The following is a 23,597-nucleotide window of genomic DNA, read 5'->3' as shown; positions in this document are numbered from 1 at the left end:
GTACAAGGCCAAACCTTATTACAGTGATAATATATGTAGGAGTTAGGCCTTCAAATGTGCCTAGCAAACAGTGTACACACAATTGGTTCTTAGAACTAAGGTTGTATTGTGCTTTCCTTCCTTTTATCTCATCCTTTACTGCCCTTCAATTTAGCAGTTACCTTCCTTCAGAAGCTGGGAATGGGGGAGAAGGCATCATACACTACGCTGTCTACATATAGACTACATACAGCTATGCATTCAATAGGCACTTGATAAATATTACTGGCTTACTTCTAATTGGCTGGCTGTTGAGAGAAATGGGCATTAACTGAGAATTATGTGAAAAATATTAAAACACACACAAGTGTTTTCTTTCTTAGAGAAAGGTTTTAGATAATTTGGAAAAAATCCTCTAAGGGATGAGTTGCTTTCTAATCCTGTCAGTTGTGAGTTTGAGAAAGGGAAGGTAGCCAGACCGTTCTGGTTGAGAAGGTGAGTACTGAAGCAGATGACATCTCCGACAAAGGTAAGCTTGGTGTCTGGCTCAATGGCATGCTCTACAGCAACAGGAATATAATCTGCCATGCCTGGATGTCTCCGGTCCCAGAGCCCCACAAGTGTCACCCCTCTGTTCACAGCCTGGGCCATGTAAGTATAGTTCCTTTTCCCTGGTCCAATAAGCAGCAGGTCATCTCTGAAAGTACATGAAAGGTTTACATGAAAGGTAGAAATCTCTGAAAAGAGACAATAGTTAGAAAACAGTTCTGGGGGCTGACCCTATCACAACATTTATATTCCACAGCTCAAAAGTTCAGAAGGAATTCTACAATGGAGAGTAAGCAACTAGGAGCCAGGAATCAGATCTATTTACCTTCTTATATATAGTGCCCAGTAAGGCTTTTTTTTTTTTTAATGAAAAAGATTGTTTTTCCAGCATGTTATTTTGATAGTAATGCTCCAGTTAGCTCCCTATGGGAGCTTTCTGTAAACTAGGACTTGACAGATTCAAAACATCCTGAAATTCTTTTTCATTGAACAACTAATACCATTCTGGTCTTTTCCCCATCTCAATGAAAGAAAGATGGATGCCAAGTGCAGAACGCGAGAGGAATTTACTGGAGCTGCTATATAATACGAGTCTAATCTGCAAGATACCTACCACAGTATCAGCACCATTCCTTTGACTTCCATACCTGTTCAGAGCCAGATAAAGCTGGGTATTGTGTGTGTGGAATTTCTCTCCGATGCTATTATAAAACTGAACAATGAAGGTGAGAGACATGCCCAAGGGAAAGGCTGATAGGGTCTTTCCTTGGGCTGTGTATAGCTTGGGTTGGCTGCTCATTCGCAGGTATGTCACTGGTGCTACCTGTGCGAGACAAAAACCCACTGGTACAGTAAAGGATGTGTTGGAGAAGAGCTGTGGCCATATTCTGAGATTTATAATCAATGATAAAAATGATGTTCCTCTTTTGTAGGAAACAGCTCTTGTTTTGAGATGACTTAATTCAGAGTGAAAAAGAAATGTGACAGTACAGGAAATGGCTTTTTAATTACTGAAGCTGTGGGAATGTTAAGAGAAGCTGGAGCTTTTTGAGGAAAGGACCGCAATTCATCTATTTTGTACAGAGTGTTTAATATTTATTATCATTTATTTTTTATTTTGTTATTAGCTTATCTTTTATTTTTTTAATTCTTTCTTTATTCTCTCCAAAGCCCCCCAGTACATAGTTGTAGGCCCTTCTGGTTGAGCTATGTGGGACGCCACCTCAGCATGGCTTGATGAGTGGTGCCATGTCCATGCCCAGGATCTGAACTGGTGAAACCCTGGGCCGCTGAAGGGGGGCCTGTGAACTTTACCACTCAGCCACGGGTCCAGCCCTAATATTTATTATTAAATAATTGATCATTTATCAAAAATATTATAGATTGTGTTTTCACACTGCAAGAGATAAGCTATGATACAGTAAGAGAAGTCCAGTTTTGAATCCTAGCTTCATCATTTCTTCACTTCATTTAACCATTCTAGAGCTCAGATTTCTTATCAGTTTAATAAGGATAATAATGCCTGCCTCATAGGGTTTTTGTGGTAGTTGAAAGAGTTAATATACACAAAAGGACCAACATAGTGACTGGAACATACCAGGTGTTTAATGCCTAAAAATTTTTTCTTTTTTTTTTGTGTTAGACTAACTTACCTCTAAAGTGTCTTCTAATTTTTAATTTTTTATTCTAATAACAAAGCCTAATATTGATAGTAATAGTTCTACAGTTATCCCACACCAAGCCTTTTACCAAAGCTTCTCAGAAGACAATCATACCAATTTGAAGCTAATCCCTTTTATAACAAGGACTCTAAAGTCCACTTTAATTTTGTGGTTTATAACCATTTCAAGATTGTCCTCTTATCTTACAGTTCATTTCTGACTTCCAGAGAAATTTCTAGTTCTTGAAAAAGGAAATCTGCCTGTTAAGGCCATGGTATTCCTTTTATTTTTTTTGAGTAAGGTTCTGAACTCACCTGAACCCCAGTTATGGTTGTTTGGTTGACTCCAAAAGGTTCTATAGAAGTAACTTCCAACACAGCAGTACCTGCAATGGAACCAGCTTTCAGGAGCCCTTCACCATCCTCCTCAATGACGGATGAATTAGGGAAACACTTGAGAACACGGGAACTCACAAAGGCGGCCCCTTCCCTAGGGAACAAATGGAGCAAGTGGCATCTCTTGGGGTCTCTGTTTGACCAGAAAGAAAGGAGTAGAGGTTACCAGGATCACTGTTAGAGGCTGTTCTCTGAAGAAACTGCTTGCCATTCTCCATGTCGTGTGCTTATTTGTTCCTCAGGTAAAAGTCTGCCTTTGGATTATGCTTATCTCTTTAAAAATCAAATCCTGTTACACATTTATCATTAAAAAATTATTTGGCCAAAAGAATTGAAAACAGATTTTCAAACAAATACTTGTACATGAATGTTCATAGAAACACTATTCACAATAGCTAAAAGGTGAAAACAACACAAATGTCTATCAACTGATGAATGGATAAACAAAATGTGTTATAGCCATACAATGGAATATTATTCAGTCATAAAAAGGAATGAAGTACTGATACATGCTACATCACAGATGAACCTCAAAAACATTATCTAACTGAAAGAAGCCAACACAAAAGATCACATATTGTATGATTCCATTTATATGAAGTATACAGAATAGTTAAATTCATAGAAACAGCTTATTAGTGGCTGCCAGGGACTGAGAGGAAGATAGAAGGATGAGAGAAAGATGAGCTGCTTAATGGATTTGGGTCTCCTTTAGTGGTAATGAAAATGTTTTGGAACTAGATAGAGGTGATGGTTGTACAATATTGTGAATGAAAAAAATGCCACTTTAAGTACACTTAAAATAGTTAATTTTATGTTATATAAATTTCACCTCAGCTGAAAAAAAATTGTGGGTTAGAAAAATCACCTAGAAGGCAATAGTTCTTTCCATGTGCAATGTTTTACTGAGGGTAAAGTTGGAACCTGGCCTGCCCTTCTCCATTCTCCTCACCTGTTGGTATGGAGTTTGAGCTGAGAATTCATGGGCATCAGAATTTGCTGAGGTTGGCACTCTTGATAGAATAGTTGGAGTTTTTCAAACACCTATAATGAGAAGTAATGTTTTTCTCATTTCTGGAAAAGACAAATGCTGACCTGTACTCACATGAAAAACTACAAATCAACAGGCTGCCTATCTTCAATTGAGCCTACTGTTCCATAGTATTTCTTTCCAAAATGAGGCAGGCAATTAAAACAAACCTAGATATTCTAGAATATATAACCTAATAGTAGCCCTACCTCTGACCACAAGGGACTGGGCATGTGACAAAGTTTACACTTACCACATCCTCTGTAATACTTAGATATTAAGTATAAAATAATTTTGAATTTTCTAATTTTAGCTCTGATAACCTGAAAAGAGATTTGAGAACAAAGAACCTATAATATTAAATTAGTAAAGGACACTATTCAGTGACTCCTAGTGAAGTGTTCTTTCCTCTACCCCTCACTGACTCAGAGAACGAAAACCAAAATAAAGGAGAAAAAAAGAAAAAAATAAGTCCCATATTCAGAGGTAGAGGAACATTTTGCCCCACACAAATGATAAATTTTTCTTTTGAATTCTAAAAAACATTAGGGCCATTTAGCTTTCAGCCTGAGGACATCTGTAGAAATTATTCATACTCTTACACCTTACCAGAAGTTAGGATTAGATTTCAATCTACCTACGAATATAGTTAAGTATCATAATATCTATGTTAGGCAGAATGGCTCAGAAATTCATCCCTCTTTAGTTATTGTGGTGTTCATATCCTACGCTCATTGTGTAGGGAGTTGAGAGGAGTGCATGTGCTATAGTTTCTAATGTCAATACTTATAAAGAGGCAATTAGCAGGAATGACAAAGATCTAGAAACTATAAATCTGTTCCAGGGATCCCTCTAGCAATTTCTCTATTAGGACTAAGCTCTTCATGGATAATAAGAGACTATATACCTCCTTGATATACAAAAATAAGACTTAGGTTTGGACCTTACCAGGATCTGAACTTCATGAGATAGTTCCAACAAATTCCCCTCAAACTGCCCAGAGGAACTATTCATATGGCGGACAGTGACTTTGATACTGGTCCGGCCAGCTGCTTTTGTGTGGACAACCATGGCAAAGTTATTCTCTGCTGGGAGCTGTAGAAAAACCTAGATAGTGAGGGGATGGATTAAGAAATATTCATGAATAAACACTGTGCCCTTCCCTCTTTGCTATAACAATAAGGACAATGAGTCTTGGAAATCTAGAAGCTACCTAGAAGAACTATACTTTCAGGGCTTATTTTCATGGTTATTTCTTTTCATATTCCCAGCACCACAGTCACCCCTGAAGTAAACCTCTGCTTGCAGTGCTCAACAAATTCGGGCAATCTGGTAAGATTCTTATGCTATCTCGAAGACAATTCATTGATAGGAGAAGAATGGAAATGAAGGAAAGGGTTTGTAAACTGGGTTCAGACAGTAGAACTTGAGATGGGAGAGAAGGGAGACAATCTACTGCTGGAGTTCAGAGTGGTAGCAGGGAAGGAAAAGGACAAGAAGGGGAAGCTTCTATTTTAGGACTATGCTAAAACTGGCTCATTATCTCCCCACTTGCTTCACTCACCATTCTAGTCTGGACTGGATAAGGATTAGACCTGGACAAATTTCTGGTAATAGGGAAGGTAGAGCCAACACTAAAGCAAATGTTGAAGTAGGCACCTGCCTACCTTTTGGGGACTCACTTCATGTCCTATCTCCCCTGCCTTCTTGCTGTCCAGAGTCCTCAAGATCTTCCTTCTAGCTCTCTTGTCTCACATAGAGTCCCAAGTTCCAATATCACCTTTCCCTCCTCCCCTACATAAAAATTCCCATTTCCTTTGTGGAATCTCAACAGATCTCAATCAGTTATCTGGAAGAAAGTCTTATGCTAAAGAACGAGTGGTTTATAATTGCTTAAGCCAAGTGAATCTCTAAATGGTGACATGACAGTGAAGGAAATCTACCTTGTGGGGCATTGGAGACCTTTCTATTGCCTATTTCATAGCCCAGTTTGCCTATGCGGGGTCTGAGGCAGAAGAAAATCTTTGTATAGCTCTCAATCATTTCTTCTGCTAGAGAAAAGAGTGATGTTTTAGGGAAGAAAATAGAGGAAAGGAGAAGTACAACAGATGCTAAGGCTGAAGCCATCCCCTGCTTTCACATAATCTCTATTTGCTATTCAAGACAAAAAGCCAAATCCCTCTGCAGAACTCCAAACTAAGTACAGTTCCATTGCTCCTCACTTCCAAGTATAACTAGGCTCTGCCCATGACAGATAGGAGACCCGACCATCAGAGTTTCCCTAGATTATAGATCTAGGATATTTTTAGAAATATTGCAAATATATATTTTTTACTTTTTCTAGACCTTTCCTCTTTGCTTTTTCGCTGGCTCTAGAAATACCCTACTGATTCTAGCTCCTGTAACTGCTCTGTTCTCTCCCAAGGTCTAATTCTTTGTTCTTGTGGGCACTGAGTTGTGACCTACTGGGTACCTTGGCGTCAGGTTCCTACTTCCTAAGGTAAAGCCCAGACTACTTTATCCATGTCTGCCGCTGTCCCCAGACCACCTCGGGTGGGTTCCATCAAACTGATGATCAGGTAAAAACATCAATCTGATGATTAGGTAAAGTTTGTCTTGTAGCATCCATCTTTCTTTTTTTTTCTTTTTCAGGCTTCAGAGTAAGGTTTAATGTTATGTGTATTAAAACATCAAAGCTATTTTCAGTAATAAAAGGACTTAGGTTGCACTGTGGCTTTCCCCCATGTCCATCCTGAGGGTTTCAGCCACTGCAGATGAAGCAGGTGTTGAATTGGGAGGAGCCGGCACGACCAAAGGGAACCATGGAGGAGCAATTTAATTAAGTCCTTCTTAAGTCTGCCATTGATATATGGCACTCAGTCAGAATCAGCTGCCAGTTGGTGGCCCACACCAGCCCCACGGCATCCACAGCACCCCACATGCTCACAGTGGGAATCCAGTTCTCCCCAAGCTCCCAGTACCTCAGGCCCAGAAATATCCTCAGCATCCACCTTTCTTACTGTTTTTTTTTTTTATTTTATTTTTTGGCACCTAAGCTAACATCTGTTGCCAATCTTCCTTTTTCTTTTCTTCTTCTCCCCAAAGTCCCCCAGTACATAGTTGTATATTCCAGTTGTAGGTCCTTCTGGTTGTGCTATGTAGGATGCCACTTCAGCATGGCCTGACGAGCAGTACCCTGTCCACGCCCAGGATCTGAACTGGTGAAACCCTGGGCTGCCGAGGCAGAGCATGCGAACTTAATGACTCGGCCAAGGGGCGGGCCCCTACCTTTCTTACTGTTAATGTCAACTGCCCATCATGCAGCACAAACATGATTATTAACATAATTAAGTGTGTCTGAACATGTTAAAAGATTATTTTACATATTTAAACTCTGTGTATATATACTTTATGTTCATAATGTGTTACTCGTGTAACATAGTCATCTGCTCACAAATACAACAAATACAATAGTAAAGGAAACATTGCTTTCAAGAGCTCTTTCCAGCAAAGTATATTAAAAATCATATAGTGTTATCTGAGTACTCAAATTTGAATTCCAGGTATGATTTGCAGGTTTCTAGTGTTCACAGAACAATAGGAAAAAGAGATAATAATATTGTGTAGTTTAGAAAGTGAGTCAATCTAAAACTTATGATGAAATAAAATAAATTTAATATCAAGATCCCTAAGGTAATATAATAAACAAAAAAATTCATACCTCTGAATGCCTGGGCACCAGATCCAATACATCCCTTTTGCTCATGGACCAGTGGAATGTGAGCCCAGGGTTGGCATTGCTGAAGGAGAAAGGGGTCTGGGTACTGGTCACTCCCATGACATAAACTGGCATCTGAAAAGAAAAAGTGGTTTTGTGCTTTATATCCTGCCCAGCTGGCATTATAAAAATAATGAACTCAGAACAGAGTCATCATACTGACCTCAGTAGCTGTGATGAGTCGAGTTGCAGCTGCAAGGATCCTAACAGCCCTTAGCTGAACAACTTCAATCTGCACTTCATCCTGCTCAATAGGGTGGAGAGCAAGCTTAGACTAGGAGGGAGTGTGTCAGGTGGACAGACGGCTTATGATACATAGTTTGTTTGTTGTTGTTTGGGGCATTCAACAACAACGAAGTACCATAGATATGTTTGTTTTTGTTCTTTACATAATTCCTTAAGGATAGGGACTATGTCTTATAGCAATGCCAAGTACTCTGTGGGTTTTTCACTAAAGATTACGTATTTCCAATGCCTGGTTAGGAGCATGCCAAATGAGGGGACTGAAAGGGTTTTCCTGGGCTGCTAACACTCTCCTCATCACCACTCCTTCCCCCACCTCCCAGTATGGTTCCCAGAAGGAAGAAGAGAAGCAGAGCAGAACAAAGAATCAATACCTGGGAAAACACAATGACTTTGCCAGTATCTTCATCTACTGTCTGGATGGTACCATGGACCACAGCTGTGCCAACCACCTTCCCTGTAACTTGCCCCCTCCTATTAACAACAGCCACTGTCTGGTTACTGATGGAGAAGTGAATGATAGATTGGGGCTGGGGGCCACCTTCGGATATTACCTGGAATTTAAACATACTGGTGAATGCCTGGAGAATGGGTAGAAGTCACATCTCTTTTCCCAACATTCTGTCCAAGCAACTTGACTTCATCTTCCCCCACTTCCTAACCAGCATATCCCATATAAACTCAAATGCAGAAGAAATGGAAATGCTACAAATATCCACAGGATTCCAAGAGGTAGTTTGTACCACATTCAGCATGGAATAGGGAAAATAGTAATTTTGTTCTTTATCAGATCCTGTTGAACTTGGCTGGGAACAGACAAGAGGAGGCCAGTAAGAAGAGGTGTGTGTGTGTTGGGGTGGGACAGAGGTAGAATGAGGAGAAAGGGTAAATCTTATTTTTCTGTCTTTAAGATCACCTGCATCATGTTAGTTGGAATCAGTGTCACTTTCTCTGGAACAAGTCTGAATGGAGGAAACACCTTGAAGGAGAAAACCAAAAGGACAACAGTGACTAACTAATTGATTTCATAACAAATGATCCTGCAGCTTATTCTAAGGAAAAAAATCCTAATTATGTAAAATGAAGTTATATACAAAGACATGTAGTTTATTTTATTTATAAATACAAATTTTAGGGGGCCGGCCTGGTGGCACAGCGGTTAAGTGCACACATTCCGCTTCAGTGGTCCAGGGTCCGCCGGTTCGGATCCCGAGTGTGGACATGGCACCACTCATCAAGCCATGCTGTGGTAGGTGTCCCTCATATAAAGTAGAGGAAGGTGGGCATGGATGTTAGCTCAGGGCCAGTCTTCCTCAGCCAAAAAGAGGAGGATTGGCAGCAGATGTTAGCTCAGGGCTGATCTTCCTCAAAAAAAAAAACAAAACAAATTTTATTTATAATAGCAAAAAATTCTAAATTACTTAAATGAGAATGCTTAAATAAGTTATTACATAACCACTCACCGGAATAAAAGTGGCCATTAAAATTATGTTTACAATTATCTTTGTTTTTCACTTTTTTCAAACATATATAAAAGTAGAGAGAACAGTTAAAAAACTCTCAGGTACCTATTACCCAGCTTCAACAACTTTCAACACATGGCCAACAATTAGCTTTTAATGACATAAGAAAATACTTTTGATATAAGATTAAGATGAAAAAAGCAGTATGATTCATCCATGTTAAAATATGCATTGGGAAAAAAAGTGAAGGAAATACACTGAAATCTTAATAATACTTGCCTCTAAGTAGTAGAATTAAAGGCTGTTTTCATTATGCATCTTTACATTTTTTTGTGCTTTCCAAATTTTCTACAAGAAGTGTATTACTTTTTTTTTTTTTTTTTAAAGATTTTATTTTTCCTTTTTCTCCCCAAAGCCCCCCGGTACATAGTTGTATATTCTTCGTTGTGGGTCCTTCTGGTTGTGGCATGTGGGACGCTGCCTCAGCGTGGTTTGATGAGCAGTGCCATGTCCGCGCCCAGGATTCGAACCAACGAAACACTGGGCCGCCTGCAGCGGAGCGCGCGAACTTAACCACTCGGCCACGGGGCCAGCCCCTACTTTTTTTTTAAAAGATTTTACTTTTCCTTTTTCTCCCCAAAGCCCCCCGGTACACAGTTGTATAGTTTTAGTTTGAGTCCTTCTAGTTGTGGTATGTGGGATACTGCCTCAGCATAGCTTGACGAGCAGTGCCATGTCTGTGCCCAGGATCAAAAGTGGTAAAACCCCGGGCCACTGAAGCAGAGTGCGCGGATTTAAACACTTGGCCATGGGGCCAGCCCAGAAGTGTATTACTTTTACACAGAAAAACAAAAACCAAAACCAAATTACGTATTGTTGCAAGAGTTAGACAACTATCAGTTTTTTCAGTCAAATGATTTTCAACTTGTGAAAACTAAACAGAAAAAGATAAATAATGCCAAATAACATGAAGTATGAATTTTGGATGAGATAATTTCCTTACTTCGATTTGCCGAGGAGCTGATGTGAATTTTCTCCCCATCTTGTCCCTGGCAATGGCCACAAGTGTGGATTGCCCAATAGCGACAGCTCGAAGGATATAATTTTCAGAGTATTCGTCCTGTTCCTCCATTAGCCTGCAATGAATGAGAAAGTTTTTAGGTGAGAAAGAGTTGAGGTTTTTTGTTGTTGTTGCTGTTTTTGTGAGGAAGATTGGCCCTGAGCTAACATCTGTTGCCAATCTTCCCCTTTTTGCTTGAGGAAGATTGTCCATGAGCTAACATTCATGCCAATTTTCCTCTATTTTGTATGTGGGATGCTGCCACAGCATGGCTTGATGAGTGTGTGTAGGTCCCCACCCAGGATCCGAACCTGTGAACCCTGGGCTGCCAAAGCAAAGTGCACAAACCTAACCACTACGCTACTGGGCTGGCCCAAGATTTAGTTTTAAGAGTGGTCAGTTATGCATTTTTTTAAGATGCTTAATATTTTTGGCTCATTTTAACTCTGGTTATAGGGAACTGCCAGAAAATGAATTTCCAGAGTCAAGACAAAGTTCATGGCAATGGCAGGAAGCTCCTGAAGGGCAAAAATTTGTTCTAAGGCTCCAAAGTAGCAATGTAAATATAGACTGGCAAAATTGCAAACACTAAACTCCCTTGGAATTCCTGTATTTCCCCTTTCACAGAGGGGAATACCAGTGCCTCTGCTTCTAAATGGATTTTTGAAGGTCTTCTAGCCTGAAGCACCCTCAAAGGATATCATCCAAGAAGAAGTTTCATAAAATGGAAATATTAATGAGACACATGATTATAGCCTGAAAACAAGATATCTTGGGTGATCTGGAAGGGGTATTTTGTAGAGAGCTGAATATGGGAAGAGAGTATGGGCTGAAAGGTACTGTGACAAAAAAGTGAAGAAGAAAGTCTGAAATAACCTAAGAGAGAGCTGACTAGGCTACCAGGAGGGAGATTCTCATGCTATTAAGCATGGGGAGAAAGAAGTACTGAAATGGTACTCACGTCAGGGTGACGATGGCAGAAGCCAACTGTAGTTTGAGCTCCATGTTTCTGAAATATTTATTTTGGAATGGGTGTTTGGAAGAGCCAAGAACCCTCACAGTTACTAACACAGTTTTACCTATTTCAACCTAGTAGTTAAAAAAAAAAGTAATTTTAGTAGAGGTGTCTCATTCGCCAAGGACAGTCTAACTCTTAGAGGGTGGCAAACTTTTATTCATGCTAAATGTTCCTGGTCAGTCTTTGATCAGATAAGCCTAATCTATGTGTACTCTTTTAAGTTGTTCTTTAACACTCTATTTTCTTCATCATGTTCAATGTTGGAATGTTGTTCTTTAAGGGCAAGCATTTCCATTAACATTACCAAAGGTCCTGGTATACATACACAGTAGCTGAGCAGAGACTATATTAAGTGATGCTAGATAGTGAGAATGAGGCCTGCTTCATTTATGAGATAAAGCAAACATCTCTCACCTTATCAATCAGATCGAGCTCCAGCTCTTGTATGTCTGACACCCTGAGGTGAGCCATTGCTGGACCCAAGAAAGCCAAGCACAGATCATAGACCTCCAAGGCGAGAAATCCAGGATGTACAGGAACTAACTAGAAAGAAGAAGATGGTAGCTGGGTAGAGAAGCAAACATGCTCCAAACATACTCACAGCAACTATTTTCATCCAAAGCGGAAAATACAGTATATTACTGCCTTCTTGATGGGAACTCTGAGAAATGACATTATGTGTCTTAGGTATAGCACAATATGTACCCTTAATGTGATGTTTCAGTTAATAGCAAAATATGTACCCTTAACAAATATTAACTGATAAAGAGCAGAATTTAAGTTGATTGAATTCAAGCAGAATCCAACATACATATCCAGCTTCTTAATTATGAACAGGGAAAGGATTTCATGAAGAAAACCAACCCCATTTATGTTGCAATCAACAGTGGAGAGAGAAAGTACTGAGTGGACTAATACTTTGTTTTTCATTCTTGCATTATAGCTCCTGCACAACTGCATGTTTTTCCATATAGTGCCTCAATCTCGCCTTTTAAAAACAAACATTACAACTAAGGTAAGTTAAATTCCTTTGAGCTCTTAGAAGGAAAGGAAATATATACATAGTTGATGTAAGGTATTATTTTATTGCTACAAGTCAACTAAAAGCAAATCACTTGGCATATGGACTATAGAGTCAGTTAATATTTTGAGTTGTTATATCCTGGCTGAAAACACCATACGCTCAGGTTATAAAGTCAACAGTACATCTAAGTATTCATATAGTTCTGTGCTGTGAAATTTACAGAAATGAACCTTCGTTTAATGGAAATTTTATAAATAGATGTCTCCTACACTGTCAGCTCAACCAGAACCAAAAATTGCCCAGTAATTTAGCTAGTTACAGAAAAAAACCTCTCGTTCAAAAAAAAAAGAGGCAAATGTTACTTTTGTAACAAGTTTGAGACATACAATGGAATTTTTCCAATCATTCTGCTAAGAATGAGTTTTTACCAGAGATTATCAGTCTGGGAATATTTCTAGAACTCACCTGGACAGAGCTTTCTGCTTCCAGGTAAGTAATAGTGACAATGTCCTGCTTACTGCTGTTGACTAAAAAATAACCAGATCCTTCCACAAGGCTAAATATTTCCTAAGGAAAAATCAGACAAACAATATTCCATTCCCTCTGGGTTATAAATAATTCAAAGAAAACAACTTTTACCTACCTAAGAAAGAGTATGGGATGAAAAGATTAAGGTCAATGGACCAAAGACAAAATATTATTAAAGTATAAGTCCTAAGGATATTGCAGCTAATTATTATATATACATTATATATGTGTATCAGTGATTTTCAACATATAAGTGAGCTTTTTTATTTCTATACTGTTAATTTTAATAACCTCGTACTCTCCCTTCCAATATGATTCCATTTAACTAGACCTATACAGCTTCTACCTTCACATCAGGATGGTTATAGATGGTGGCATTCTCAGGCAATACAGTTACATCATCCACCAGGAGCAGCTCCACAGCTGCAGATCTGGGCAAGTTGAAAAGTTCCTAGAAATGTAATAAGAACCACAAAGGTGAATATAAACTTTTAATTCCTCAGCTTAGTGAGAGAAGATGCCAGTACTGTTTTAAGTGCAAAGGTAACAGAATCATAGAGATGTGCAGTTCTCAGATTTACATCAGTTATAGATGACTCTTAAAGAAGAGCCTTAAATTTCAGTTATTTAATTTACATTTCTTATATAACAAGCTCTACTTACCTTTGGACTTTTCTTCTCTGAATAGCCCACAAAATTAACTCCAATGAGTACGGTTCCTTTTAACTGATGTACTTTAAGTATCTGATGACCTGCAGACGTGCAGAAAAATATCCTGTGAGAAACAGTGACATGTAGAATACAAAAGTGTCTCCAGAAAACCAAATTCTGCCTTAATTTTTACCAACTAGTGATTTATTGCAGGAGGAAAAAAAAACTGAATGGGGAAATACACAAGAAACAAAAAACTGGGTTTTTGTGCTGACTCTGCCACTATATTTCTGCGTGACCCTGGGCAACCACTTTATTTCTCAGTTCCTATATTAAATGAGGGATTGGGCCAGGCAAAATCTAAATTTCTTTCCAGCTCCCTTGGTCTGTGAGTCCAAACACAGGCTGACAACAGTGTATGGGGAAGTTTTTGTTTGATTTAAAAATGGCAGTGAGAACAAGGAGATAGTCCTTTCGAACCTTTCACTCTTCTAAACTGTTTTGTACATGTAAATATATCAGTCCCTTATTCAGAAATTTTAAATGGCTATTCCTTATTAGAGCAATTCAAACTCCTTAAACTAGTATTTGAAGTCTTCCATAATCTGACTGCTTTACCCATTCATTCTTTTTTCTATCTTTCTTTTTTTAAATTTAAGACAAATCTGCAACTTAGATCAATTTTTTTTTTTTTTGAGGAAGATTAGCCCTGCTAATATCTTCAGCCAATCGTCCTCTTTTTGCTAAGGAAGACTGGCCCTGAGCTAACATCCGTGCCCATCTTCCTCTACTTTATATGTGGGATGCCTACCACAGCATGGCTTGCCAAGCGGTGCCATGTCTGAATCCGGGATCCAAACCGGCAAACCCCAGGCCGCCAAAGTGGAATGTGTGCACTTAACCGCTGTGCCACTGGGCCGGCCCCAGGTCAATTCTTATTTTATTCTCAACACATGATCATGACTAAATCTGTGTAGCGTTTTCTCATGATGCTACATCCATCCATTCATTCATTCAATAAAGATTTATTGAGGGCCTGCTATATGCTGGGTACTATGCCAGGTAATTAGGATACAGAGAGGAAGAAGTAGGAAACACAATCCTTGCCTTCAAAGAAACCCACAGCTTAGTACGGCGACTAAGAGGCAAACCAACCCCTGCAATACAGTGTGATAAGTGCTGTTACAGAAGTATGTACAGAGCACATATATATAGAGTATATAAGAGCACAAAGAAGGAATATTTTCCTTAGATTGAGAATAGAGAGGGACAGAAAACTCCCAGATCACTAGAGGAAGATTTCAGCCCAGTGAAGATATGAGAAAAGAGAACATACAACATACGCAATGGAAAGAGGTGTGACAAGCTTTGTCATAGCTATGGATCTAAAGTTGTTGACTGTGAGAAAAATGTAGGGTATATGTGGGTGGTAATAAGAGGTGAAGCCAAAGAAGTAGGCAGGGGTTGGTATGTTAAGCTGCAACATACGAATTTTATCCTGGAAGAAACGGACTCCCTGAAGACAATATGGTGACAGTAAAGTCAGTTGTGAAGAGTATAGGCTTTGCTGTCACAGAGCTTGCTGCTGCATCTATTTACTGTTGTAATCTCAGGGCCTAAAACTGTAGCTAGAATATAGTAAGAACTCAATAAGCATGTAATGAATGAGTAAATTTACATAATGGGGATAACAAGGTTACTCTCTCATGGTTGTTACGAGGATTACATGAGAAAACGTACATAAAGTTTTTAGTGCAGTGCCTCGCATGTCATAAGAGCTGAGTAAATAATAGCCCAAAAAACAATTTTAAGAGAGAGATTCAGATTTGTACTTTAGAAAGATCATTCCGGACAGTAGTGTGAACGATGGATTAGAGAGTAGCAGATACACAATGAGATCAGTTAGGAGGCTACTCAGTAATTAATCAGCAACTGGTAATGCAGGATAGAGGTAATAAGGACACTAGTGATGGACTTAGAGAGGAAGGGATGAAACCAAAAAATATTTAGAAGATAACATTGATGGTATCTGGTGATTGACTGGTATAGGGTATAAGGAGCATCTCTTTCTTCTCCATCATTTTTTACACTAACTGTATCATACTATTTGTATTATAGTGTTATAGTATTATACACATATTAGTATTATGTTGTCAAGTTCTGTAGCAAAGCTCTTAAACTTGCTCTGAGTGTAAGCTCCTTGTGGGCAAGGAAAAGGTTAAACCTTATTCCTCCTTCTCTAGTGTTTCTTATTTCATTCAATGGTTATACCATCCATCTAAACGCTCATGCCAAAAACCTAAAAGTTAGCCTTTGTACCACTTTCTTCTTCACCTTTGGGATGGATCTGTGATAGACTGTTATATTAATGGCCCGCAGTGAATCATGCCTGCTGGTATCCATGCCCTTGAGTGGTCCTTGCCTACCTTGACTAGTTTTGGTCGGTGACTAGCTTCAGTGAATGGGACATCAGCAAATGTGATACAAGCAGAGGACTGATGAGCGACTGCACATGAGGGCTTGTTGCCCTCTTAGAATTTCATCTAGTGCCTCTTGCCCCATCTCTAAGTTAGTCTCACTTGCCTTATTCAGCTCATCCTTTCTATTTCCTCTTTCCACCATCTCGTCAGGTCTTGGTGTAAACATTACTTTCTTAGCATAGCCTTCTCTGTTCTAAACTAGGTTAGGTTCTCCTGTTATAAGCTCTTTTTTTTTTTTTTCTTCTTTTTTTTTCTTTTTTTTTAAAAGATTTTATTTTTTCCTTTTTCTCCCCAAAGCCCCCGGTACATAGTTGTATATTCTTAGTTGTGGGTTCTTCTAGTTGTGGTATGTGGGACGCTGCCTCAGCGTGGTCTGATGAGCAGTGCCATGTCCGCACCCAGGATTCGAACTAACGAAACACTGGGCCGCCTGCACCGCAGCGCGCGAACTTAACCACTCGGCCACGGGGCCAGCCCCACCCTGTTATAAGCTCTTAAAGCACCTCATATTTGCCCTTCAAAACACCTAATAAAGTTGTAATATTTGAAGTCTGGCCTCCCCAAATAGATTGTAAGTCTATGAGAGCAGAGACTATGCTTATCTCACTTACCATTATATCTCCAAGTGCCTAGCAGAGGGCCTTAAATGCAGTAGCCATTCAACAAATATTTTTCTAATACCTGAGTAATATTTCCATAGTATTAGGCAAATAATAGGCAAGCAATACATTGACAAATTATTTTTTCTATGTTCTTGTGAGAAGTGTTGAATCTTAGGCTCGAGTTTTGCAAACAAGGAAGTTTACCTTTACATTTTCTAAAAAATACAAAGATCAAATACAAATGGTGAGAAATGATAAAATCCGAAATAAAGCATAACCCATAAGGAAATACTTAGTGCAGAATTGTTTAGCAGGTATATGAAAGGATTTGTAAATTTTCACAGTACCATGTAGCCAGGACTGCCCACTGCCATCATCCTTTGCTACCATCTTCACTGAATTATAATTTTCAAAATGAGCTAGTGTTTCATTTGAGGATTTCCATTCTAGCATTAGTGAACTGAAATTATCAAACTTTCTCCTGTGTTGATCAAACACTGCCAGTTCCAGGACTGTGTCCCTCAGGCTTGATACAGGAATCTGCATTAAAATAAAAAGAAAGAAAAGAAAAGAAATAAACAACAGCTTAAGAGGCAGTAAGATATCCCTGAAGCTAGGGATCATGTTTTCTCCCAGTCTTTTTTCTTTAACAATTTTCAAACCTGCACATATGTTGAAAGAATAGTATAAAGAATACCTATACATACTTCATCTGGATTCACCATTTGCTTTCTGTATCTCTCCCTCCACTTTCCTACCCTCTGTGTGTCTTTTCTTTTTTTGTCAAATGATGTAGGCATCACGTCACTTTACCCTTAAATATTTCAGCATGCATTTCCTAAGAATGAGAACATTCTCCTAAGTAACAAAAACAATATTAACACACATAAGAATATTAACATTAATTCTGTGTCATCTATTTTACTTACTTACTTAATTAATTTTTTCCTTTTTCTCCCCAAAGTGCCCCTGGTACATAGTTGTATATTTTTAGTTGTGGGTACTTCTAGTTGTGGCATGTGGGATGCTGCCTCAGCATGGCTTGATGAGTGGTGCCATGTCTGCACCCAGGATCCGAACCAGCAAAACCCAGGGCCGCCAAAGAGAGCACACAAACTTAACCACTCGGCCACGGGACCAGCCCCTATGTCATCTATTACACAGTCAATATTTCAATTTCCCCAAATGTCCCCAAAATATCTTTTATACTTGTTTTTTATTTTTGATCTAGATTTGATCTTTTATTTATTTATTTTTTTTGGTGAGGAAGATTGGCCATGAGCAATCATCTGTTGCCAATCTTCCTCTTTTTGCTTGAGGAAGATTGTCTCTGAGCTAACATCTGTGCCAATCTTCCTCCATTTTGTATGTGGGACGCCTCCACAGTATGCCTTGGTGAGTGGTGTATAGGTCCGTGCTGGGAATCCAAACCTTCAAACCCTGGGCTGCTGAAGCAGAGCACATGAACTTAGCAATTATGCCACTAGGCTGGCTCTATGTTTTTTTTTTTTTGCAGGGGAAGCTTCACTCTAAGCTAACATCCTCCTTTTTTCTTCCTTTTTCCCCCTCAAAGCCCCAGCACATTGTTGTGTATAGCTGTGAGTTCTTCTGGTTCTTGTATGTGAGCTGCTGCCACAGCATGGCTACTGACAGACAAGTGGTGTGATCCCATGCCCTGAAATTGAACCTGGGCTGCTGAAGTGGAGTGCGCCAAACTTTAACTGCTAGGCCATCAGAGCTGACTCCCAATTTCATTTTTTTTAAAAGAAAAGCTTTTTTTTTCTTTTCCCTTTTTCTCCCCAAAGCCCCCTGGTACATAGTTGTATATTCTTAGTTATGGGTCCTTTTAGCTGTGGCATATGGGATGCTGCCTCAGCATGACTCGATGAGTGGTGCCATGTCCGCGCCCAGGATTCAAACCGCCAAAACACTGGGCTGCCTGCAGCGGAGCATGCGAACTTAACCACTCGACCACGGAGCTGGCCCTGATGTTTTTTAAAGACTGGCACCCTGAGCTAACATCTGTTGCCAATCTTTTTTTTTCTTCTTCTTCTCCCCAAAGCCCCCCAGTACATAGTTGCATATTCTAGTTGTAGGTCCTTCTGGAAACCCTGAGCTGCTGAAGCAGAGCACATGAACTTGACCACTCGGGTATGGGCCCGGCCCCTCAATTTGATCTTGATATATATATATATATATATATATATGTTCTTGGACAGAATGACTAGAATGACTCAACATCATAAAAATTTCAGTTGTTCTGAGTTTATATATAAATTTAACATAATCCCCACAAAAATACCTTGAATTTAAGGAAACCTATTCCCAATCATTATCTGATCACAAAGCTAACCAAGTAGAGACTTTAGTGGCCACAGAGGAGAAAGAATACAGACATTACAGAACTAGTTCAGTAAAGTCAATAAACAAACAAGCATCACTGCAACAGCAACAAAAACCAGTAACAACCACAAAATCTAATGAGGGGAAAAATCTTATCTCAGAATCACTACATTACATTATTTAAAATGTCAAGTTTTCAACAAAAAATTGTTAGAAATGCAAAAAAACAAGAAAGTATACCCTATACACAGGAAAAAAAAGCAGTCAATAGAAACTGTCCCTGAGGATGCCCAGACATTGAACTTACTACAAACAGACTTTTAATCAACTATTTTGTTCAAAGAACTCAAGAAATCCACGTTTAAATAACTAAATAAAAGTAAGAAAATGATATCCCATCATATAGAGAATATCAATAAAGAGATAGAAGTTTTAAAAAAGAACCAAAAAGAAATTCTGAAATTGAAAAGTATAATTGAAATGAAAAATTCACTATAGGAACTCAGCAGCAGATTTGAACAGGCAGAAGAAAGAGAGCTTGAAGATAGGTCAATTTAGATTATCTAGTTTGAAGAACAGAAAGAAAAAAGAATTAAGAAAAATGAATAGCATCAGATACCCATGGGATACCATCTAGTGTTTCAATGTATGCAAAATGGGAGTCCTAGAAAGAGAGGAGAAAGAGAAAAAGAGGAAGAAAGACTATTTGAAGAAATAATGGCTGAAAACTTCCCCAGATTGATGAAAAACACTAATCTAAACATCCAAGAAGCTCAAAGAACTCCACGTAGAATAAATTCAAAGATATTTGCATCTAGGGGCTGGCCCCATGGCTGAGTGGTTAAGCTCGTGTGCTCCACTTTGGCAGCACAGGGTTTCACCAGTTTTGATCCTGGGCATGGACATGGCACAGCTCATCAAGCCATGCTGAGGCGGCACCCCACATGCCACAACTGGAAGGACCCACAACTAAAAATGTGCAACTGGGGGCCAGCTCTGTGGCTGAGTGGTTGGGTTTGCGCGCTCCACTGTGGTGGTCCAGGGTTTCACCGGTTTGAGTCCTGGGTGGGGACATGGCGCTGCTCATCGGGCCATGCTGGGGCAGCGTCCTGCATGCCACAACTAGAAGGACCTGCAACTAAGAATATACAACTATGTAGCAGGGGGATTTGGGGAGAAAAAGGAAAAATAAAATCTTAAAATAAATAAATAAATAAAAATGTGCAACTGTGTACCAGGGGGGCTTTAGGAGAAAAAGGAAAAAATAATATCTTTAAAAAAAAAGCAATTAAAAATATGATATTTGCATCTAGACACATCATAATCAAACTGTCCAAAGTCAAAGAGAAAGACAGAATCATAAAATCAGAAAGAGAGAAGTGATTCGTCACTTATAAGGGGTCCTCCATGAGATAAAACATGGAAACCAGGGTGATGTTAGCATTGTGGCAGAGTGAGCTGTTCCCTTAGTCTCTTCCCCCTAAGTTACAACCAAATGGACATTCATTAACCAACAGAGGATTCCCTATAAAGCACAATAGGACATATGAGAGATCCATGCACCCATATATCTGAACTTGGGGGTACTGGATCCCTGGGAAACAGTGGAAGGATGTGAATGGATACCCTCCCCCTCTCCAGTGGCAGTGATTTAGGTTGCAGGTCCTCACACAGCAGCCAGTACAAGATTATAAGAGGAGGCAGGGGAGCAGGCAGGCCTGCGCATGAATGCTTTCACTTTTAGAGTGCCACCCAGCCTGTGGGAATGCTCCACACTCAGTGGCACAGCTCAGCCACAGTGTTGGTGCCCTCACCAAGTGCAGAAGCCCAGGCAAACTGCCTGTGAGCACAGAGCAGGCACATATGTGCGAAAGAAAGTGCCCACCCCCACCCCGCCTAACGTATCACTTGGCTGGTCCTGGCCAAGGCAGCAGCTCCACATGAGAGCATCTATGCATGTGTGTGTGACCTGGCAAGTGGCTGTAGCCAGGGGGAAAACACACATGAACCCTACTGGCACAACTTCCAGCAGATGCAGCAGGTTCAGAAAACACAGCTCCTGTCGCCCAACAGAGGTGGCAGGTGGAATCTGGGACCTAATACTACCACTATGTATCAGCAAAGGATTACTTCATCAAATACCATGAATAACTACATTAACACTCCAGAGCAGAAGGAAAATGACAAGTCTCCAGAAAGCAATCCCAAACTAACAGAAATTTACAATCTAAATGACAGAGACTTCAAAATAGTTGTCATAAAGAAACTCAATATGCTATAAGAAAACTCAGGAAGACAGTTCAATGAATGTGGAATAAAATTAATGAGCAGAAGGAATTCTTCACCAAAGAGATTGAAACTCTAAAAAAAACCAAAGTTTTGGAGATGAAGAACAAAATGAATGAGATAAAAAAAAAACCCTAGAAACCTTAAAAAATAGTGCTGACATTATGGAGGACAGAATTAGCAATTTAGAGGACAGAAATATAGGAATACTTCAGGTGGAGGAGGAGAGAGAACTAAGACTTAAAAAAGAACGAAGAAACTCTTCAAGAAATATCTGACTCAATTAGGAAATGCAATATAAGGATTATAGGTATTCCAGAGGGAGAATGGAGGGAGAAATGAGCAGACAGCTTGTCCAAAGAAATAATAGCTGAGAACTTCCCAAACCAGGGGAAAGAACTGGACTTACAAGTATAGGAAGCCAATACAACTCCTAATTATATCAATGCAAAAAGACCTTCTCCAAGGGATATAATAGTAAAACTGGCAAAAGTGAATGACAAAGAAAACATATTAAGGGCAGCAAGGCAGAAGGAAACAATCTACAAAAGAACTCCTATCAGGCTTTCAGTTGGTTTCTTGGCAGAAACCTTACAGGCTAGGATTGGAATGATACACTCAAAATACTGAAAGACAAAAACTTTCAGCCAAGAATACTCTATCCAGCTAAACTATCCTTCAGATATGATGGAGAAATAAAAGCTTTCCCAGATAAACAAAAGCTGAGGGAGTTCATTGCCACTAGACCACCCTTACAAGAAGTGAACAAGGATGCCCTCATACATGAAACAAAAAGACAAAAATTTACAAAGCCTGGAGCAAGGAGATAAATAGGCAAAATCAGAAAATTGCAGCTCTCTATCAGAACAGTTAGCAAACAATTAATTATAACATAAAAGATAAAAGGAAAGAAAGCATCAAAAATAACTATAAACACATCATTTTAATCACAAACTCAAAACATAAAACAGAATAATTTCTGACAACAATAACTTAGAAGGGGAAGAGGAGGGGGATGGAACCTGCTTAGGTTAATGGAGATAAGAGGCGACCAGAAAATGAACTATCTCATCTATGAGATCTTTTATGCAAACCTCATGGTAACCACTAAACAAAATATCAGAGCAGAGACACAAACCATAAATAAAGAGAACACTGAGAGAACCATCACAGAAAGCCACCAAACTGAAATGGCAGTCAGAGATACAAGGAAAGAAAAACAAGGGAAATATAGACCAGAAAACAAGGGATAAAATTGCAGTATTAAGCCCTCATACATCAATAATAACTCTAAAGTAAGATTGAATTTTCCAATCAAAGACACAAAGTGGTTGGATGGATTACAAAACAAGACCTAACAATATGCTGCCTCCAGGAAACACATCTCAGCTCTAAAGACAAACACAGGCTCAGAGTGAAGGGATGGAAGATGATACCCTAAGCAAATGGCAAGCAAAAGAGAGCAGGTGTTGCCATACTTATATCAGACAAAGCAGACTTCAAGATAAAAAAGGCTATGGGAGACAAAGAGGGGCATTATATAATGATAAAAGTGACATTCCACCAAGAAGATATAACACTTATGAATATATATACACCTAACACAGGAGCACCAAAGTATATAAAACAACTATTGGGGCTGGCCCTGTGGCTGAGTGTTTAAGTTTATGCACTCCATCTTGGTGGCCTGGGGTTTGTCGGTTCGGATCCTGGGCATGGACCTACAGACCACTTGTCAAGCCATGTTGTGGCGGTGTCCCACATAGAAGAACTAGAATGACCTACAACTAGGATAAACAACTATGTACTGGGGCTTTGAGGAGAAAAAAAAAAGAGGAAGGTTGGCAACAGATGTTAGCTCAGGGCCAATTTTCCTTACCAAAAAGAGAGAGAGAGAGAAAAAAAAGAAACGATTAACAGACCTAAAGGGAGAAATTGAAAGCAACACCATATAGTAGGGGACCTTAACACCCCTCTTATGTCAATGCATAGATCATCCAGACAAAACGTCAACAGGAAGCAGAGTCCTTAAATGAAACACTAGACCAGGTGGACTTAATAGATATATCTAGAACATTCCATCCAAAAACAGCAGAATACACATTCTTCTCAAGTGCACATGGAACATTCTCAAAGATAGATCATGTGTTGGGAAATAAAGAAAGTCTCAATACATTTAATAAGATTGAAATCATATCAGACATCTTTTCTGACCACAATGCTATGAAACTAGAAATCAATTATGAGAATAAAGCCAGGGAAGTCACAAATACTTGGAGGCTAAACAACATGCTATTGAACAACTATTAGATCAATGAAGAAATCAAAGGAGAAATAAAAAAATACCTAGAGACAAATAAAAATTAAAACACAACATACCAAAACTTATGGGATACAGCAAAAGCAGTACTAAGAGGGAAATTTATAGCAATACAGGCCTACCTCAACAAATAAGAAAAGTCTCAAATGAACAAGCTTACTGTATACCTAAAATATCTAGAAAAAGA

At 39.2% G+C, this 23,597-nt stretch overlaps 1 protein-coding gene, 1 long non-coding RNA gene and 1 pseudogene across 4 annotated transcripts in view; 1 reads left to right on the top strand and 2 right to left on the bottom strand.

Annotated features, from left to right (window-relative positions):
* The window catches only part of NUP210L (nucleoporin 210 like), a 90,791-nt gene that overhangs the window by 13,355 nt on the left and 53,839 nt on the right, over positions 1-23,597 (bottom strand). For all 3 annotated transcript variants that reach the window (XM_070607399.1, XM_008526903.2, XM_070607400.1), the window contains 16 exons: positions 16,809-17,001; positions 13,392-13,480; positions 13,075-13,179; positions 12,666-12,767; positions 11,591-11,719; positions 11,120-11,247; positions 10,102-10,234; positions 8,552-8,614; positions 8,010-8,189; positions 7,556-7,636; positions 7,336-7,467; positions 4,563-4,721; positions 3,537-3,628; positions 2,504-2,678; positions 1,176-1,351; positions 459-676 (listed from right to left, as the gene is read on the bottom strand). In XM_070607399.1, the coding sequence (XP_070463500.1) occupies positions 459-676; positions 1,176-1,351; positions 2,504-2,678; positions 3,537-3,628; positions 4,563-4,721; positions 7,336-7,467; positions 7,556-7,636; positions 8,010-8,189; positions 8,552-8,614; positions 10,102-10,234; positions 11,120-11,247; positions 11,591-11,719; positions 12,666-12,767; positions 13,075-13,179; positions 13,392-13,480; positions 16,809-17,001 (2,155 nt within the window). The remainder of the gene's footprint in view (positions 1-458; positions 677-1,175; positions 1,352-2,503; positions 2,679-3,536; positions 3,629-4,562; positions 4,722-7,335; positions 7,468-7,555; positions 7,637-8,009; positions 8,190-8,551; positions 8,615-10,101; positions 10,235-11,119; positions 11,248-11,590; positions 11,720-12,665; positions 12,768-13,074; positions 13,180-13,391; positions 13,481-16,808; positions 17,002-23,597) is intronic.
* The window catches only part of LOC139081486 (uncharacterized), a 79,928-nt gene continuing 61,042 nt past the window's right edge, over positions 4,712-23,597 (top strand). Inside the window, exons 1-2 of the long non-coding RNA XR_011536619.1 lie at positions 4,712-4,946; positions 12,120-12,191. This is a non-coding gene — a long non-coding RNA (uncharacterized lncRNA). The remainder of the gene's footprint in view (positions 4,947-12,119; positions 12,192-23,597) is intronic.
* LOC139081484 (cytochrome b-c1 complex subunit 10 pseudogene) lies at positions 6,314-6,752 on the bottom strand (annotated as a pseudogene).

This window comes from Equus przewalskii, unplaced genomic scaffold (assembly GCF_037783145.1).
Source record: "Equus przewalskii isolate Varuska unplaced genomic scaffold, EquPr2 ChrUn-10, whole genome shotgun sequence".
In the NCBI taxonomy this organism is placed as follows: Eukaryota; Metazoa; Chordata; class Mammalia; order Perissodactyla; family Equidae; genus Equus; species Equus przewalskii.
Note: the sequence above shows the minus strand (reverse complement) of the source record. Positions and strands in the feature narration are given on the sequence as shown.